At 42.3% G+C, this 18898-nt stretch overlaps 9 protein-coding genes across 9 annotated transcripts; 4 read left to right on the top strand and 5 right to left on the bottom strand.

Moving 5' to 3' along the window:
- Positions 1 to 2232: 2232 nt before the first annotated feature.
- Positions 2233 to 3075, bottom strand: BYT42DRAFT_561308 (uncharacterized protein). Its single transcript, XM_051567349.1, has one exon. The coding sequence runs from the start codon at positions 2936 to 2938 to the stop codon at positions 2390 to 2392; it is 549 nt and encodes a 182-aa protein (XP_051426614.1). The 5' UTR covers positions 2939 to 3075; the 3' UTR covers positions 2233 to 2389.
- A 218-nt stretch (positions 3076 to 3293) lies between these two features.
- Positions 3294 to 4026, top strand: BYT42DRAFT_561309 (uncharacterized protein). The gene is made up of 3 exons (XM_051567350.1): positions 3294 to 3501; positions 3568 to 3645; positions 3721 to 4026. Exons 1-3 carry the CDS (start codon positions 3419 to 3421, stop codon positions 3890 to 3892), a joined length of 333 nt encoding a protein of 110 aa, XP_051426615.1. The 5' UTR covers positions 3294 to 3418; the 3' UTR covers positions 3893 to 4026.
- A 166-nt stretch (positions 4027 to 4192) lies between these two features.
- On the bottom strand, positions 4193 to 6069 carry BYT42DRAFT_561312 (uncharacterized protein). The gene is made up of 3 exons (XM_051567351.1): positions 5287 to 6069; positions 4906 to 5070; positions 4193 to 4746 (listed from the first exon to the last, which is right to left on the bottom strand). The coding sequence occupies exons 1-3, from the start codon at positions 5974 to 5976 to the stop codon at positions 4462 to 4464; spliced, it is 1140 nt and encodes a 379-aa protein (XP_051426616.1). The 5' UTR covers positions 5977 to 6069; the 3' UTR covers positions 4193 to 4461.
- On the bottom strand, positions 6070 to 6680 carry BYT42DRAFT_561315 (uncharacterized protein; the record flags this gene model as incomplete). The annotated part of the gene is made up of 1 exon (XM_051567352.1): positions 6070 to 6680. One exon carries the CDS (start codon positions 6675 to 6677, stop codon positions 6288 to 6290), a length of 390 nt encoding a protein of 129 aa, XP_051426617.1. The 3' UTR covers positions 6070 to 6287.
- Positions 6681 to 8767: 2087 nt separating this feature from the next.
- BYT42DRAFT_561317 (uncharacterized protein) lies at positions 8768 to 12690 on the bottom strand. The gene is made up of 6 exons (XM_051567353.1): positions 11927 to 12690; positions 11635 to 11817; positions 11327 to 11557; positions 10771 to 11200; positions 9291 to 10699; positions 8768 to 9193 (listed from the first exon to the last, which is right to left on the bottom strand). The coding sequence occupies exons 1-6, from the start codon at positions 12338 to 12340 to the stop codon at positions 8885 to 8887; spliced, it is 2976 nt and encodes a 991-aa protein (XP_051426618.1). The 5' UTR covers positions 12341 to 12690; the 3' UTR covers positions 8768 to 8884.
- Positions 12691 to 13215: 525 nt separating this feature from the next.
- BYT42DRAFT_561319 (uncharacterized protein) lies at positions 13216 to 13732 on the bottom strand. Its single transcript, XM_051567354.1, has one exon. It carries the CDS (start codon positions 13440 to 13442, stop codon positions 13227 to 13229), a length of 216 nt encoding a protein of 71 aa, XP_051426619.1. The 5' UTR covers positions 13443 to 13732; the 3' UTR covers positions 13216 to 13226.
- Positions 13733 to 13763: 31 nt separating this feature from the next.
- BYT42DRAFT_561321 (branched-chain amino acid aminotransferase) lies at positions 13764 to 15384 on the top strand. The gene is made up of 3 exons (XM_051567355.1): positions 13764 to 13976; positions 14066 to 14423; positions 14500 to 15384. Exons 1-3 carry the CDS (start codon positions 13797 to 13799, stop codon positions 15027 to 15029), a joined length of 1068 nt encoding a protein of 355 aa, XP_051426620.1. The 5' UTR covers positions 13764 to 13796; the 3' UTR covers positions 15030 to 15384.
- Positions 15385 to 16322: 938 nt separating this feature from the next.
- On the top strand, positions 16323 to 17300 carry BYT42DRAFT_247666 (uncharacterized protein). Its single transcript, XM_051562695.1, has 2 exons — positions 16323 to 16678; positions 16733 to 17300. Exons 1-2 carry the CDS (start codon positions 16475 to 16477, stop codon positions 17087 to 17089), a joined length of 561 nt encoding a protein of 186 aa, XP_051426621.1. The 5' UTR covers positions 16323 to 16474; the 3' UTR covers positions 17090 to 17300.
- Positions 17301 to 17781: 481 nt separating this feature from the next.
- On the top strand, positions 17782 to 18861 carry BYT42DRAFT_544042 (uncharacterized protein; the record flags this gene model as incomplete). The annotated part of the gene is made up of 4 exons (XM_051565733.1): positions 17782 to 18122; positions 18192 to 18279; positions 18449 to 18574; positions 18847 to 18861. The coding sequence occupies 4 exons, from the start codon at positions 17782 to 17784 to the stop codon at positions 18859 to 18861; spliced, it is 570 nt and encodes a 189-aa protein (XP_051426622.1).
- Between the last annotated feature and the right edge of the window lie 37 nt (positions 18862 to 18898).

Consider the following 18898-nt stretch of genomic DNA (forward strand, 5'->3'; position numbering starts at 1 on the left):
TAACTTAAGTACGGCCGATCGGAGACTTAAGACGGCTCAAAACGTTCTATTCTGCGATGGCTGAGTATAATTGGGATAGAAATAAGATGTGTTGGCGGCTGGGACGCTTTAGTATATTAGGCGCGCCTTGCTCAAAAACATTCACAGTTGATACCCTTTTTTCAGCTCAAATTTTCCGATTTGAAATTATTGTTTACATCGTCATGCCTAGTCCCGGCAAGGATCTCGATGTTGATACCTTCTTCTATGCCATCAGTATCCTCAGGGCCAAACATGGCTGGACACACTTGGCCTCAGCTTTCCTGGAAAAACAGTTAAGGTATTTCAGACTCGGTTTGGACCTACTGGGTATCCTATTCGCAGGCAAATTGTTATCATCAGTGGAGGCGGCAAGTCTATCAGTCATCCGGAAAGGCAAACGTTCCATCACGTCGATCCGCCATAACACTACCTTCTTTGTGGCTGTCGTGTATGGTATAATAAAATATTGTATTCCACATACGTCCATTCCTCTTTCATCGCATTATGTACTTGTCCACGGATAAATCTCATGCTAGATCAATGTCCTCAGAACGTCCGCAGTTCAAATATACCGAGTTGTACCACACTCAAATCCTAATCAGTGAAGATGAACCTCACGACCATCTTTCCTCAGGAGCCGACCTTTGACATAAAACAATCATGCGTTCCACATTCACACATTCAACGTTTCCTTGTCAACCAAAAGCCACAAGACAACCGTATCCTCCTGCCGTTCATTGCCATTCATCTACAGTACATTTCAACGACAATATCTGCAGGATAAACGATTTTTTACAATACGATCAATTCAAATGACGATTCATCATAAACTATATAAGCAGACATAGAATAAAGAATTGATCTGAGCCTTTTTTCCCTTCTCTTGCTTCTCAACAAATCAGAGTCTCAAAGGATTTCAGGTTTTCTCTGTCTTCAAATTTATTTTTACTTGCAAACACCACAGTGGCCACTCATCCATACCCTTCCCCTTACTATCAACATGCAGCTGCGAAATGTCCAAGGCAATGATATCCACGTCATTTAGGAACGTTCACTTTTGCCTTGCTATAGGCAGAAACATACCTTTCCCGTCAAGAATATATAACTGCACGGGAGCATTTCCGCTTTCCTAGGGAATAGCACATGATGACAACGAACCGTTTATCTATCTTATCTCTGCTATATACCCAATTTGGAGAACGCTATTTGGAGTTATGCCGAAAAATTAAACAACATAATGATTCCATGAGGGCTGCATTCACTGAGAAAAAGATGAGAGAGGAAAGACGAAGTGAAAAATCTATCTTATATCACCTCACTATCTTCCCTAGTATGAGTAGTCAACCGCTTGTAATATGAAATAAATCAATCAGCTACTTTTTATGCCACCAGGATATAGCCTTCTCTTTACCTCAATTCTTTTCGTCGTTTTATTGTAGTCAAACTCCATGTGAAGTTTCCTATTCGTCTCGAGGGGCTGGTTTACTCTCACGGACACTTTAGCTCGGTAAGTGATGGGCATTCTCGTTCACAAGAATTGCTGTCCCTTTTCTAGGTAAATTCACTCAGAATACCCTTACCAAACATCTCCAATCCCGTTACACTCGTGTTTCCAGACGAATGATTATAGTTACGCGCTTTGTTCTGTCATCCAGGATATATGCTTTTGATATGTTATCACCTCATAAGGTAGGGTTGTATTCGTAGATATTATAAAACGATTCCACTTAGTCAATGTTGATGAGTATGTGATTATTAGGTCGTGTCTCGGTATGAAGTGTGACACATCAGAGAAAGTAATAGTGATTGGATTCAGATCATGGGTCTCGAATTGACAGAGGATATGGTCCGATTGATAAGAGAATTACTGTTAGATCGAGAAAAGGGTATTGATCATGGATCTTTCCATTCATCTTGAAGTCAAGGATCCGTCATTGTCGATCACTGACTGAGCATCATAAAAAACATCTTATCCGATCCGCAAATCATAACACATCCGAGCACAATTCCATAAGCATTTGTCCAAGGCGAATGTGTGGAACATAATTTTCAATTTCTTTGTTCTATCGTAGCAACTGCATGCTCATTTTTTGTCATTGAAGAATAATACTCATTTTCAATGATTATCGACATATCTTCGTGATATCCTATGTCATCCCTTTCTACTCGCATTCACTTTCACCATCAACTACACGATCTTCTATAAGAAGGAGTCAATTTAGTTTATTTTATAATTTTAAATATTATTTATTTTTTATATTTTTTATATTGTTATTTAAAATATCAATGGGGGAGGTATCTTTTTGATGAAAGGTATGGATGATATACTTTAAATAATGTTTCTATGGTTTACCTCTGTGCTCCTCCTTCACCACATTATAGAAACTCCATGCTTTCGACCATATTCCATACGCTTCCTCCTTGTGGTCCCCCAGCGACCATCTTTCGCCATGTACTCGGCGAGAATACTTGTTGTAAGGTTCGCATCTGGAAGCAGCGGCATGATGATTTCGGCGACCTCATCTTCGTTAAGGAATCGCTGGTCCGTAAGGCCCTCAATGTGGTGTTCAACAAAAATATTAGACACCAACTCAATGACCCGGGAACGCTTGTAACTCTTGAACCGCGTCGGCTGGCTATCGCTCGAATCATTGTTCACGCTCTCGGTCTCACTGTTGCAGCTTGCATCGTCAGTCACATCGCCGGCAGAATCCTCAGCAATCAGTCGATGATAGCGCAAAGGTTCCAGCGCCACCTTTTTTGTGGATACGGCAAATGCAAGTGTCGGATCCCCAGTTCTGAAGACTACAGGCTCGAGCTTCGCATCCTTCAACTGCTTCATTGCAATTGCCTTGTTCTCAGGTGTGACAGTTAACGCATAGATAGAACACGCAGCCTCATCAGCTGAGAGTGACATCTGCTTTAGGCTACTGATGTACGATAAAACGATTTCGATTTAACAACAACGCTGGAGTGTAAGAAGAAGGGGTTGGGAAGGAAAAAGGGGGGAATATTTTTTTGTTCGTTCTTAAATTATGGTGTCGCAGTTGTACGAGCTGCGGCACTCCAAAATTTCTACGCTTTTCCTGCTATAATCAAGCATTTCCTTACCTCGCCAAAACCAACGCAAAAATTAAAAACAACGAACACATCAACCACTTTCGGGAAATCTAACATCAATTAATATTAAGCAACCTTCTCTCTTATTAGACTATTTAAATCATGGCTGTTCGCATAATACTGCATGTCACGCGATGTTAGAAGCTTCAATGATTCAAGTCTATTGGTAAAATAGTTACGCCGGGCAAACATAATGAAGAACTGTATTCACTAACTAAGAAAAAAATGAATAATTAAAGGTTCATTTAAAATCTGTTTTCAATCTGCAAGCAATGTGATGGTAGAACAAGGGTACGAAATGGTCGTATGGAGACAAGTAGACTTGACTAGATTGGATAGGAAAATGTCAGGAGATACATTCTACAATACATAGGAAACGCGGATTAGTCGGCTGAAATGACTGACAAGTAATAATAGCTGACTTACATGGACATTGTTTCCGCACACAATTGTCCCACTCGGATGCGCTATTGTGATTGTTGTTGCAGAACTCAAAAATACGGTCTACAAGTATTTCAGCCATTGTGTTAAAAAAGATACTCAACCATCCCTTTAATTATTTCCCGGAATATGTCTTACCAAGGTGGGAGTTACATGCTGTTGTGTTATTCTTGGTTCCGTCTGCTTTGTTGTAGCAAAGACACAGTGTCTCATCTGTGTAATCCGGTCGCAAGGCCGTCATTATACATTTACAACCTATATGGTCGGTTGCTGCCTGTTCTGTTACGGCAATGACCATTATCGCGAATAGGAAAGCGATAAGACCAAGCCGAGAAAACACTGTTGCCATGATCCGCAGTTGTCCGAAAAAGAAGTGATGATAAAGAAAAGAAAGAGAACAAGACCTCAATCCGCCTTATGAGGAGTCTATGGAGATATAATGTGCCTTATTCCTTATGCAGAAAAATGAACTCATGCCTCATCAATATTGTGAGGAGACTCTTTCCAAGCCGTTCGTGTTGAGCCAATTCTGTTGTGATCATCATATCCTTCATCTTTACAATGGAGATCCTCGGTTGAAGGTTTATACACGACATATCTTTATAAGAAATCGGGTTTATGTTTTCTTTTTAATCTCTATTGAGAATGATAGTTACAATTGGTCTTGCTAGGACCAATTTTTAAATATTTTTGATCTATTCTGTCAAAAAGTTAAAGGGGAATGAAGCACAGAAATAAAAAATGAAAACCATCATAGAAAAGTAACAAGAAAAATAGATTAAGGATTAAAGGGAATGGAACAGTATGGAATAAAAACAGTAAGCTTATGACTTGCAAAAAAAAAGAAGAAGAAAAACAACAACCGAGGAGAGTCGTCCCTTATTTGGTACTATTGATGGAGGCTTTCGAGGGTAGTGAGGTGCTTGATCTATTGGGATCGTAGTCATCCACGAGATCATATTTTGACTTCCAAATCCAGGAATTTCCCACCAAGCCTTGTCCTTGTTGATCTGCCATGCGATAATATTTGGCGGCCTTGTGGATGTCCTTCTTGACACCATGGCCATGCATGTAACAAAAAGCCAGGTCATTTTGAGCATCGGGATCACCTAGGTTAGCCGCTATCTGGAAATAATAGGCGGCTGTCGAGAAATTCTTCGGTACCTATTACATTGAAAATCCACCCTTGTTAGTTTCTCTCTCTCGTGTATTTCCACCCAGGAAGATCAGTTTTTTGATTAAAACCTCTAGCCGGTAACTCCTTTTGCTGCCACTCATTCCCAATGACGTCTTTTTTCTTTGTACCCTATCCCCCGAACTTACCCCCCATCCATGTCGAAAGCAGACACCGAGTTCATAGATGGCCAAGACTAACTCGGACCTCGCTACCATTACCGATTTGGCAATCCCTGTTTGAAGGTCAAAAACAGCGCATTCGGCGGCTTTCTGTAAATGGCGAACGGCAATAGCAGGATTTTTTTTGCAGCCCTAGATACGTAGAATCATGCGAAAAAAAATATTGGTCAGCTTCACAGCCAATTTCGTCGATGGCCTCGGCCCCAAACCCCTTCTTTTTCTTTCTTATTCCTTTGTTTCCCTAGCCTTTCCAACTATTTTGTCATTTTCATTGTTGTTCTTTTGAACGAGTATAAAGAAACAGGGGACGACTGCAGGAGGGGGAAAGATGAAGTAGGATTTACTTACCCAACCATGGCGCAATGCTATACCGAAAAAGAACAAACCCAAAGGAGATTCATTTTCCGCCGATAATCGCCAGTAATGCGTGGCTTTCTCTAATTCACCACGTTCATGGTATTGCATTCCCAGCTGCAGGTATTGATCTTGGTCCACTAATTTTACGCCGTGAGTTTGGCTTGCTGTGGATGCATGACTTTTGCCATGTGATCGAATGGAACTTTCGGCTGGCTTTAATAAACTATCGCCATCATCTATGGAGAGCATGGATCGACTGTCTGAGATTGAAATGGTGGCTGCGGCGGCGGGAGCGGTGGGCAAGGAAAATGCCGCCGAGTGACCCGAGTCGGCATAGGCAAAAGAGCCTCTGCTGGTGGTAGGAGTGGTGGATTCGCTCGACTGAGTGCTAAATGTATGAGAACTTTGAGCTGACCTGGGTCCGAAAAAGGAACGACTTCGAGGCGTTCCATTCTGTGAAAAGTTGTTCAAAAATGTGGTGGAAATGAACGGTGGTTTTCCTGCTGGTTGTTCGTCTATTAAGGAACAAGATTGCGACGCGGACCGTGCTGAAGTATCAAATGTGGAAGGTGATTTGGTAAGGAAAGAGAATCGTCGACGTCGTTTTTCTTTGTCAGAAGGTAACGCAACGTTATCATTTGTAGTAGGCTTGGGTCTAAAGACCTTTTTGAAGGTGTTCATGTCCAGACTGAATGAGAGATAAAAGGACGGTAAGCAAAAGGGGAGACAAGTCCAAGAAGGGAGAGGGGTTGAATTTGATAGGATTCATGGTCAGGTTTTTTTTTTTATTTGAATCCTACATCACACGACTGCTTCTCGTTTCTTTTTCGTTGGCGCCATTTTTTTTTCTCGTCTGCAATTCATCAATCCATATCCTAACTATCCCAAAAAAGAATATTCACTTGTTATGCACTTTATTACTTGTGATGTCTCTCCCCGCATCCAAGTACTTGCTCTTTACTATCCCCATTGATCTTGAAGGGAAAAACGGATCATTCTGATCTATTCGATATTCGGCATATCTTCAAAGAAACCAATGGATCAACCATCTTCAATTTTACATCATCTAGCTTCCGTGGATCAGTTAACATCACGGTGACCAGATCAGCATGAGAAAGATGGTGGATGCATGCCAAAATGTTTGACCTATTATGGATGCATAATCCAGCAGCGGCAAGGTTTACAAAAAAATCATCATGATACAGGATTCTCTGGTATTCGGGATACCAATGATATGCCATGCAAAAGCAACACAGGTGAGCAAATGCACGTTGCCGCACTTTTGCAGAGTATTTTTGTTCCAAAATATGTCGATCCTCCAATAGAAAAGGTCGATCAGCCCCAGTAGACAAGCAGAAAGCCAAGAAAAAGAATTTAAACATTGGGAAACTTGTTTTGTTTTGTTGTTATATTACTTGCAGAGAAGCATTGACACGTTTGTTTCGTCGATGATCGCTGCTAAAAATGAAGCGGATCTTGAGAACCCCAAGCATGGTTCTTTTGAATCGATGCCGAATTTGCATTTGCATGAGGACTCACTTGGCCGGTATCCTTTGTGCATCCCCTAAATTGATATGATGTCCGAACATGATATGGTCCGTGCTACTGACTTGTTGATCATTATGTTATGATCAATTATCGTTCACTGATATCATTTGTCTGGGTTATTGTTAACGGATCGTCAAATCCCATGTCGTACTCGTAATAATAACATTGGCCGACCCTCATGCATCAGGTTATTATAACAGCCGCTGTTTTCTTCTGTATTTGTCATGCATTGACCGATACAACAATAATTGATGCCGTATACCCCACACAAACCTCTATTAAAAAAGTGGGTTTCTATTACACGATTCGTAACATATGAAAACGGAAACTGTTGTTTTTCTGAATCGGTCTCTGGAATTTTGGTTTCGTATTTCTACGAGCGCGAGTGCAACTTCCTCTATTGAAGCCCGTCCTGTGGCTAGCCTTGATGCTACAACAACAAACAACCACCAAGTAAGCAACCGTGCTTCCGCAACTAAAGTCCTTCCTGAGGATTCTGCTACGAGACGTAATAGCCGTTCTAATATCTGTGAAATGCGCAACCACACCTCCATCATCTGGTGAGGTCACTTGGATGCACGAAAGGCTATCTGAACATTTTATTTGTTCTTCCAGATCCGAACCCAACTTCATCTGACTATGGTTATCAACTAATGCCAGTCATCTCTGAGCATAAAGCACGCGTTTAAGATAGCTCATACAAGAAAACAATGAAAAGTGGTAGAAGCGAGGGTAAGATAGCATAAGAGGACATTACCGCATACCCTTGTGTAACGCAAACACACTTTGCAATGATAAGTTACTTGTTATTTCATATAATAACTGCTGATCGAAAAAAAGGGAGTATGGCTTACTGTAAACATTATGAGAAATGATGCCCTACAGTAATAAAACCAATAATAACAGATCGATATCGACTGCTGCCATATCTGGCTAATCCGGGAAAATCTCGTCGACGGTTGTACACAGCCGTTGAGGCGGACCTATCGAACATTCATATCTGTTGTAATATATACGCAGCGCCTTTTCCTTTTCAATAAGACGATCAATAGATCCAAAAGTGCACCTAGTCTGGCCTTGAAAATTTATTTATCACACCTGAGGAACGTGGGTCTGTTGAACAACTGATCAGCGATCGGACGCAGTTTTAAACATATGACAAATATCTTTCAGCCATTTTTTATAGCATCTCTATGCATCCCAATCAAAGATCCATCAACAAATCAAATTGATATTACATGGCTTGAATGTTTACTGATGATAAGATCACGGAGTGTGGCCCCATGAAAAGATGCAATAATCGCTTGGGGGCTTCTGAATGCTTGCCAAGAAGTCCATCTTTAGGTTAACCCAGTTGTTTTTCAGGACTTTTTTCAGTTGAAACTATACTATAATAGCCTATATCACTATAAATGTTCTTAAATACTACCGTCAGAGGATGGCCCAGCCATAGTACAACTTCATCTTACACTTATTTGAAAAATTAATATCATAATTCGTAAAAAATACATTGCATCCTATAAAAAGGTGCAATCAGATACTGTTTTTACAAAGTCCCATCTTTCTATCGTGATGATAACAAATGCAAGAAAAGCTTTGATTAAAATTGCGATTGATTTAGATTATGTTTCAAAATGTCCCGCAACAATCTGTGTTCGTCGTTCTGCTAAGCGAACAATAACACTCCACAATCAGGAGTCATTTGTGAAGTTGGAGGAGGCGCCCCAATAAATTAATCCACTACCAAGCAAAGCGAAAAATAGAGCTGCTAATCTTAGTTTTTGTTCAACATGCTTCCCTTTTTCTTATCACAGCTTGACTGCTGTTACCGTCTATTGCGCATGAAACTCCCATTGCCAATGCCTGAGCCTTTTTTTTTTTTTTGGCTTTGTTATGATCCATGCAAGCGGATATGTATTTGATACGACTACAAGAAAAAAAAAGAGTTTCCTTAAATTAAAATGAGGTGGGATGAGAAACTGGAAAGGAAAGAAAATGTATAAATTATTAACTTAAAGAAAGACTATGATGTATTACAATGTCAAGATTTACTGCTGGATCGCATTACGTTCAATTTTTCTTTCAGCCCAACTTTGGGCGACTGAACAGGCGTCGATGCGTAAGCGAATGCAGAAGATCGGTGGTCGGAAGAACGGTTATTGTTGTCGTTGTTGGGATCTCTGAGCGGCCGATCATCTGTATATGACGGCCTATTATGGCTTCCCCATCGAAACAACGATTGCGAAGGTTTCGATCTTGGTGCATGAAGTAATTTGTTCAAAGGAGAGTCCTGCGATTTTCGAAATTGCATCGACATATTCGATAAAGAGGCCTGGTAAGGATGCTCCAACTATTGGTTTTTGTACCAATCATTGAAAGAAAAAGTAGAAAGATTGAGGGTTAATACAAATACTCGCAACACTACAGCATGATCTTGAAGTGCTTACTTCGCTGGATGTATCTTCAATGAAGAGTTCCGAGTGATATTTTCTGCTGGCAAGATTGCCGCTGGGCTTATCGACTGATCGTCTACCTAGCTTGGACAGTTTGTGGAATAGGCGGCTCATCGTTCGTTTGGCAGGTTTGCTTGCTTGCATGTTGAGAGAGTAATTGGATGTACTGTGATTGGTTCGGGAAAACATATTGAATGGGATGCTTGGTGCGCGTTTGATGGGGTGTGGTGCATTTTCTTGCTCATCAATCATATTAGCTGTAGGATACTCTATGCAGCTGTCGGTTTCATGAGGGGTAGCCATGTCGCTCGTTGCATTGGTCAGTTGCATGCCACTGTACGTCTGACTAGTACTTGAGAACCGCAGATTGCTCGATTGTGACGGTTGCCTGGAAGTACTGGCCTGGTTCGTTCGTAATAGTCGCGGGGACGCTTGTTCATCCAACAGTGAACTCGTAGAGCTTTGAGTGGATTGTACGTCAATATCCGGCGGTCGATTCGGAGAAGATGGTTTGGAAGATTGTCCGCCGTCACTCGTCCGTCTCGGCATCATAAGAGAGAAACTGGATGCGGAGGATCGCATAAAAGGTGCTGATTTTCGTTTCCGCAGATCAATGCTGCTCGTCGGAGAGTGAGCCGCCGCTAGATCCTTTTCCCGCATGAACCATGCCCTGGACGATAAGTAATCCTGCGTGCATACATCCCGTAGCTTATGATCGACAGCCATCCGCATCGCATTTTGATGATTATTCTTAAACTGAAAGGACATCTTGCCAATCATACTCCCCGTGGACGGCGATGAGGTTAGCAAATCCAATGAACTCGGTCGTCGTCGTGCGATATTACTGTGCCATGCTTCGCTCGACGGTCGCCGGTAAGTTTCCGAATTGTTGCGTGCTTTGAATGTTACTTCACTTTTCGAAGGTGTGGATGTGTAATCGACAGAATATCGTTTATGCAGCGACCGGGAGGAGGAGGAGCCGGTCTCTAGAAACGATTTGGATGACAAAGGTATGGTTGGGCTTTCGGCATTATACACTTCATCAAGTTGCATGCTGGTAGACAGAGAACGACGTAGACAACTGGAGACAGAAGTCGAGGTATCTTTTTCCAGGGAATGACTCCGTGCGGGGGAATCAGTGTCGAGAATATTGCTGAACGATTGTGATAGCCGTATGCGCGATGAGGATGCTTTGGTGTTGCCGGCCACACCAGGTAGAGAGGGGACAATCAGGTCTTCTGCAGGCTTATTTGCAGACGACATGTCATACGGGTCTGCATTCTTGACTTTGTCAATGGCCTCTTTTAGTTTGGAAACCCAAAGCTGTTTCTCTTGAGCACAAGTTGCTGTAAATGCAAATGTATGTTTCTTGCAGCGTACAATAAACGTATTTTCCCGCTGACCTATTGTATCCATTTCCATCGTCATGAGTGATACCGTGTAACCAAAGCAATAAAAAGGTAATGACGCGTACCTTCGGATGTGGGGATATCTTCCAATTCTGCTTGACGTAGAGGAAACCAATGTTTGGGTTCGTAGATGGTGACTTTTTTTGGGCGCACAAGGATCACATAGGTTGGAAATACAAAGCATCCCAGGTATCGTGGTTTCGCTACACTTTGGCCGAGCGCAGTGTAAGTCACTTCCAGCGCACCAGCTAGAAGGATATTGCCCAATTGAGATACATGGTGCTTATTTAACCGCCAATCTCCATCTAATCGCTGAATAAATCGGTCTGTTCGTAGTGTGGTATCTCGAATATGTTTTCGCTCGTCAATCTCGGCAACAATACTCTGCATAATCTCAAGTGCTTGATCCAATGGTTCCCGTTCGTCGGCATCCTCAGGTGTGTGGTGAATGATTTCTTTCAGCAGCAGTTGATAACGGCAGATCCTTTGTACGGGCTGTTAACAATGGGATGGAATCAAAGAAAAGAGCGCAAAAGAGATTTCAAAAAAAAAGATAACAGATACAAATCATTAGATGACAGCGGCTTAGCGCTTGTATCGACAAACTTCAGTGACCCATACCTTTATCAAATAATCTTCGAAATGAAGTCGTTTATTGCCGGTGCCGCCAAAGGTAGTTGTTTCACTGCCTTGGCCACTCTGAACAGATGGACTAGTGTAATTTTGATTCTCAGTGGGCATGCATTCTCTGATAAAACTCGTCCATTCCGGTCGTCCACGATACTCGGCGCATAAAGACCAGGCTTCATCGTGCAAATCACAGTAATGGGTATATACCATGAAATGTTCTCCCTGTTAAAAAATTAAATGAAACAAGTCAACGTCCATCATTCACTGTCTATCATTGCTAAGATGCATATTTTCGTTACCATTTCAAGAAAGACATTAGCAATATGTCGACACTCCTTCTCTTTATCAATATGGCTAGGAGAGCTTTCGAGTGTCACAAGGAAATTTTTATGCAGAATGAGCAGATCATCTGCATTCCGAACAATCGCTTGCTTATGTTCCCGCGAAATCCATGGTTGCTGCAAAAGCGTTTGAAAACATACCTATCATTATACCCATCAATAAAGAACGTTCCACAAACAATTCACCCGGACAAACTGTGTTTGTAGGTGTGCGCGTATATGTCGTTTGATTCGAGTGACATGGGCTTACTTCGACTAAATGCTGCAGATCCAGCACATAATCACGCTCTGTTTGAATTAGTTCATTGATCACATGTTGTCGACGTAATGACTGTTTGTAATGACGCAGTGAATTGGGTGGTGGGGCCAGTAAACTATTCAGCTGGGGTGCAGTTTGGTAATCGCGCGGTGTGGAATGCACCGCAGCAAGGCTATGCCCATCAGACAAAGTATTCGGTGTGACATCTCGATCGGAGGGGAATTGCCATGAGGCAGAAGACGGCAACGGCAGATATGAATGAGATAGACAGCAGGATACACGGTGAAAACAAGCGCAGCAGCAACAATGGATCATGACATGGCAACAGCAGCAGCAACAATGATGCCCACAGTCTGCGGTTTCCCTGCTCGACAGAGAGTCATCGTTCGTTGCTTTTGACTTCATATATCAACCTCGTAGCGGCCGTCGTTTTGTTGGTCAGCCCTTTTATGATTTCGAGATAATAACAATAGTGGAAATAATGGGGAAGAGAGGAAAAAGTGAGATATGTATAGTTGATGATATATTAATAGGGGAAGAGGAATGTAATCGAAATACGTTTTGCTTGCAGATTGAAAAGAGTGACAAAGAGATAGGATTGGGAACCAAATAGTCGGTTATTTGGCTAAAGGGCAAAACGCTACAAAAGGTAGAGAACAGCGAGTGATAATGGTTAATGGAGACGACAAAGAGTGACAAAGGTCATGTAGTTTACAGAAGAGCTATGAAAGCTGCTGCGTGTTGCCTATTTTTGCAGGAGCAAAAAAAAAAAAAAAAAAGAAAATAAAAAGAGAAAGGGATACGAAGAGGAGGACCATCCTGCGGCTGCATATTTCAAACAGATGGAGTGGCAAGTCAAGCCATCCTCCCTTCCGCTTTCTCTGGCTTGGTAAACTAGGCTGGTCTTGCTCCCCTTATAAAATTTATTTTGACTCTTTTCTCAAGCAAAGCGACCCCTCCTCTCAGCCGCGAGCATCGTCTTTTTTTTCTCCCCTTTTTTCTTTATCTTGCATGATGATGAATCCAACAGAGGGCAATGGATATCATCTGTATTTGTTTGATGTTTATTTTTTTCATGAACGAACGTGAATGTGCAGACGTGGAAGGGACTCCCCACAAGTGCATGTCACTAGATCCAAACGATGAAATCATCGTCCAAAGGAAAGTGGGTTTCGCCTCCTAAATTGATTTATATATAGAGTGACTTGTTGCCACATGGTTTGTGCTTTTTTGTCTGAATATGGTGACCTGGAACGTTTGATTTCTCTTCCCCCTCTCTTCCCCTTTCCTCTCAACCCCAGAAAATTAAACTCTTTTTTTTCTTCCTTGTCAGTAAGCAATTACAGATCATCCTAATATTCTTGATACAGTTACCGTAACTGTGCAAGTGCATAGCCAGAAGGAACAAAAACATAATGCCCAACGAGAAACTAAAAGGGATCATGCCAACCATCGAGAGTTGGGTTACAACCTTATATGTTATTGCCCTGCGCATTGATCGCATCATCCAACTCCTGCCACTGACAACCAGTAGCCAATGAAACTGTACGACATCCCACTTCTTTTTTTCATTTCCCTTTAAATCTTTTTTTTTCCATTCAAACCCCCATCATGTTCACCACTTCAAAGGCTATGTTGGTTTTAGACACTAAAAAGCCAGACTATTGAGAGTACCTGTCTTGGCTGCATAAACATGGCAGAAAATTTAAGCCAAAATTCAGTAGAAACATCGTGAGTCATAGACCGAAATTCGACTCGCCAATCAGAATTTAAAAGCCTGCGGATTTTTTTCCCTGCCTTTTTTTTTTTTTTTTTTTTTACTTGTTCCCATTTCTGAAAGGATTAGTTGGAACAACAGAACATGGTGCAGGCTCCTACAGATAAACTTGACTGGGCCAATATTGGCTTCCAATTCAGAGACCTCAATGGTTATATGAAGTATACCTGGACCGAAGAGAATGGTTGGGATAAAGGAACTTTTGAAAAGGATTCCTACTTGAAGGTCCATATGTGTGCTCCCGGTCTTCACTACGGTCAACAGGTATGACAGCTTGCCCTTATTCGCTTTTATTATCTCTTTATATTGTTTGTATCGTTGCCTTTTTTTGATTTATTAATGGTGTTCTTCAGTGCTTTGAAGGTCTCAAGGCATTCCGTGACGACGACGATCATGTCAGAATCTTCCGTCCACGAATGAATGCCGAGCGCATGATGCGTAGCGCTGACATGGCATACATGCCTCGTGTTCCTGTTGAAGTGTTTGAAGAAGCCGTAAGACGTACCGTTGAGGGTAATCTCGAGTACGTTCCTCCCAAGGCGTCGGGAGGTTCGATGTATTTGCGACCTGTTCTCTTTGGCAGTGGTCCTTGCATCGGCATGGATGCCGCTCCTGAATTCACCTTTGTCGTTTTCGGTATGCCCGTTGGAAACTATTACAAGGACGGTGTCAAACCCGTTGATGCCTGGGTCATTGAAGATTTTGATCGCAGTAAGTTTTTTTTTATTTCTGCATGCAGCGTAATGTGGGAATTTTTTAATATTGATTGGTTTTTGCCAATTAATAGCGGCTCCCAATGGTACTGGTGCTACTAAAGTCGGTGGCAACTATGCTCCTACATTTGGTCCAATGAAAGAGGCCAAGAAGAGAGGATATCCCATTACCCTTCATTTGGACTCCAAGACGCATACCTACATTGATGAATTCTCCACCTCGAATTTTGTGGCGCTGACAGCCCCCGATGTCAACGGCCGACGTACTTTTGTGACACCCGATTCCTCCACCATTTTGGCTTCGGTCACACGACTGTCGCTGGAAGATATTGCCAAAAAATTAGGCTGGCAGGTGGAACGACGACCTGTCAAATTTGAAGAATTGGAACAGGGTCACTTCGCTGAAGTGGCCGCATGCGGTACCGCCGCCATTATCACTCCCGTGAAGAAGTTTGTTCGTGGTGACAAGGTGATCAATATCGGCAGCGGTGATCAGCAAGAAATTGGTGAAGGTTTTGCCCAGTTGTACAAGGAATACCGTGGTATTCAGGGTGGCGATATTGAAGACACCTTTGGCTGGATGTGGCCCAAAGAAGGATTGTAAAAGAAAAAGAGAAAAAAGAAACGTGCGTAACTGCACTGTTATATTCCCATTTTAAATTATTTGTTTGTTTATTGCTGATCAAATCCAAAAAGCAACCACCTGCATATTTTTATTTGCTTGATATCACAGGCCTATTTTTTTCTGATACAAATGCACGAAGTCTACAGGATTTTCCCTAATTTTGCGTAATTTTCACAAACTAAAAAGAATCCAATCAGTAAATAGTGCTTCTTTGAAATCCAATTTTTTACTAAACTTACTTTGACAAAGCAGAGTTTTCTGAGGGACGTGCGGATTCCATAAAAAGTCAATTCAGTTTATCAGACACCAAAAGAAACATGGAATATGATCTTACCGTAATATGCAGTCGTCTTTACTACAACGCAAACTGAAATATTTTGGGCCGCCCCCCGTCGGACGCGATGCTGGCCGCAATTTCATGCAAAAACTTACCCGGAAGGCGCCAAATAGCGAGGAGGAAAACAGTGCCAAATGGACCAAAAATCATCAATTTTTTGACAACAGTCTTTGAAGTGCACTGGAAAAAAAAGCTAGTCATGTTCTTTTATATTATGAATTTTTTTCCTCTTCTTGATTTCTTTGTTTTATTTTACTCTTTCATATTACGTAATCATGCACATCACAGATCCAACGTCAAGCAAACGCTACCAAGGCTTAACTGCTCAAGAAATAATATCATAAAAAAAGCAAAGAAAACAGCGATCCTTGGAGAAGCGTGTATGCGAGAAAATGGAGAAACAGGAGCAAGGTACACATAATAAAATGCTCAGAGATAAAGCTACACGACTCACAGATCATCGGTAGTTTGCAAACGATGCGAAGCTCAAGGGCATAAAGATGCACGAAGTCGGGAGCGCCCCTACAACAGTAAGTGGATATCAAATTTGATCTATGTACTATGCCATCCATTCTCATGTCCTACAAAAGAAGGCAAGAAGAAGCGTACTAAGGAAGACGCCGAAAAGAAAAGAGACGCCAACAAAAGACGCAAACTGAAAGCACAAGGGCGAAAAGCCGACCCATGCAAGAAATGCACTGATGAAGGGATTTACGGCCCTGAGGGCAGTCCTCACACCTCCAATCGAAAACCAAGTTGTCCATCCATGAAATCTTATTCGAAGATCATCTTTCCCAGAAGCTTCGAGGTCAACACAGGCGATTTGCGGTCAAGATTGGCCTTGCAAAAGCACTGAATTTGCCACCAGATTCGGCAGCACGATTCACTTCCGAACTTGAACGGATAGTTGACGTTGTACGAGGTGGCCGTGAAATCCATGCTGTTCGCGAATTTTTCCTTTGGTACCTGTTGGACAATCCCATGAACGAGTTACCGATCATTTTTTTTCTCGCAACAATTTTTTTATGCATGCCAACAGCTCGTCCTCGGAAAGCCAGTGACTAACACCGACTTACTCATTGCCCAAATGACCCGCATTTTTGAAGAGCTCTCGACAACCATTCCTTGCATGAAAATTTCTCCACGTTTTGCAAATCGAGCATCATATACGCAAACGTACTTGCTTATCAGGCACAACAGTCAGCGACAATATTTATCAACAACATCGTTGAGCCTTTTGCGAACAAGGCAAAACGTTATTTTTTCGTCAAAAATCCGAATGCTATTACCGGTAAGCTGGGAAATCGGTGAAATATTGATCCACCACTTATTTTGAATGAGATAGGATCTCTGTGAGCGCCAAGCATGGCGTTTTGCCGCATACATATACAGTTGCATCACCCCAAATCCTACCTATTGGCCTGAAGGTGTGGACCATACCGCCGACTTAGACATCATGGTTGGCGAGATTCTCGAAAGCACAGAACTTCCCCTCTCTCTCATGGTCACAGAAGAAAACCTCACGCGCAACCCTGGTCCGTTTTTCACGTTCCTTCATTTTGCGCTATCAATCATCGAACTGTACAACGATCAAAAATTCTATGCTGCTTGTGAACCACAGTGCGAAGCCACGCCTCGTTGGTTATATACCACCATTTTCAATACTTGCGAAGAACTTCAGCGCACTAGCAAATTACGATGAAGGAAGCTCACTTTAGCCATTTGCGATTTGATTAACAAGAACGAACCGCCGCAATTGCGAGATCTTTCGGAGGCAACAGTTGCAGAGATTCAAGTGTTCATTTCTCATACACGCACACTGTTCGCGACGAACAATTTCTATCCGCCTGTGGCGATAATTCTCAACACCATCCGCTCATTTCCTCTTGTCCCACGTTTAAGTTTCATTCGACCACACGTGATGATAGACACCACCACGTTGCAGGCAATTTTGCGACGATCTGACAACGGAGAATTTTTGATGAAAATTGCACCAAACCATCATCACAACAAACATGATTTAATGACGCTCCAATTTGCACGAGTTTTCGATTTGGCGAAAATACGTTATAGACCAACAGATACCCATAGAGCATTTACTAACCACCTTGCCACAGACGGCCATGCAGCATCTTTCATTTTCGCAAAGGCAATATCAACGGCTACCCGATCTAGACATTGACGATTTTGACGAAGAAGACTTGCAGGACCATTTTGAGTTGTGGGGCCTGGATCCAGGTCATAGACAAGTGTTTGTCGCCAGTAACGGCCACGGCATTCAACCCCATCAGGTGCGATCTTTTATGAGGGACAGCGGGCGCCAGTTGGCCAGAAGTTGGGGTATACAAAAGCCGAATATTATGACAAATCCGGCATCAACAAGACGACAAGAAAATGGAGAACACGAGGAAGGCCGACCACTCAACCTCCGATTCCGCAGCATCTATCGAATCCCCGGAGCAGCAACTTTTATCGCTCAAGACATCGAGCTTGCAAGTATATCATCTGGGTTTATTCTCTATCAACGGCGTATTGCATCAACTTTTGGAATTGTACGATACCCAATTCAACGAGCTGCGATTTTTGAATTACAAAAGACGACAGCGGATGCAAGCTAAAATGGTGAACATTTTTGTCAACGGCGGCCGCAAATACGACAAGCGAAAAGCAAGAAAGTGCAAGAAGTACAGGAAGGAGCAGAAGGGGAAGAAGCGCAAAGGGAAGAGAAAGGAAAGGTAAGTATAGGCCATTGAGATCACTGGAAGCAATTGAATAACTCACACTCGTCCTTCTCCCAGTTTTAGGAAGCCGGGAGAGTGGAAAGCCGCCGATTTTGAACAATCCCAAAAGATACCCTTGATCGCATTCGGGAATGGCCGCTGGGGGCCCAACGTAAGAGGAGGTTTTTGCCCGGAATCTCGAGCATATGCCGATCAGTGTTGAAGAAGCCGAGAAACGAGGCCTACTTGTTGTTGTGGCCCTAGATGAAGCATATAGCTCAAAAGCAAGTTTGCCTTAATCAACTAATGATCCATCCACCTAACTCTTTCCCGTTCAAAAGGTGTGCCACAAATGCCAGGAGAGCATGTTAAAGCCCATTCATGAAGACGAAAATAAGGAACTGCACTCTATCTTGGCCTGCAACGAGGTACACTGCAAAACGGTGTGGAACCGCGAGTCGTTGCCAGTAAGAATATTCATCAAATTGCCGCCAGCCTCGCGTCCGGCGAGGGGCGGCCCAAAATATTTCAGTTTGCTTCGTAGTAAAGATGGCTGCAGATTACGGTAAGATCATATTCCATGTTTCTTTTGGTGTCTGATAAACTGATTTGACTTTTTATGGAATCCGCACCTGCCTCAAAAGACTCTGCTTTGTCAAAGTAAGTCTAGAAAAATTGGATTTCAAGAAGCGCTATTTACTGATTGGATTCTTTTAGTTCGTGAACATTACTAAATTAGGGAAGAAACCTGTAGATGCGACATTTCCAAAAAAAAAACCTATAAATTAAAA

This window comes from Radiomyces spectabilis, assembly GCF_025331425.1.
Source record: "Radiomyces spectabilis strain NRRL 2753 chromosome Unknown BYT42scaffold_3, whole genome shotgun sequence".
In the NCBI taxonomy this organism is placed as follows: Eukaryota; Fungi; Mucoromycota; class Mucoromycetes; order Mucorales; family Radiomycetaceae; genus Radiomyces; species Radiomyces spectabilis.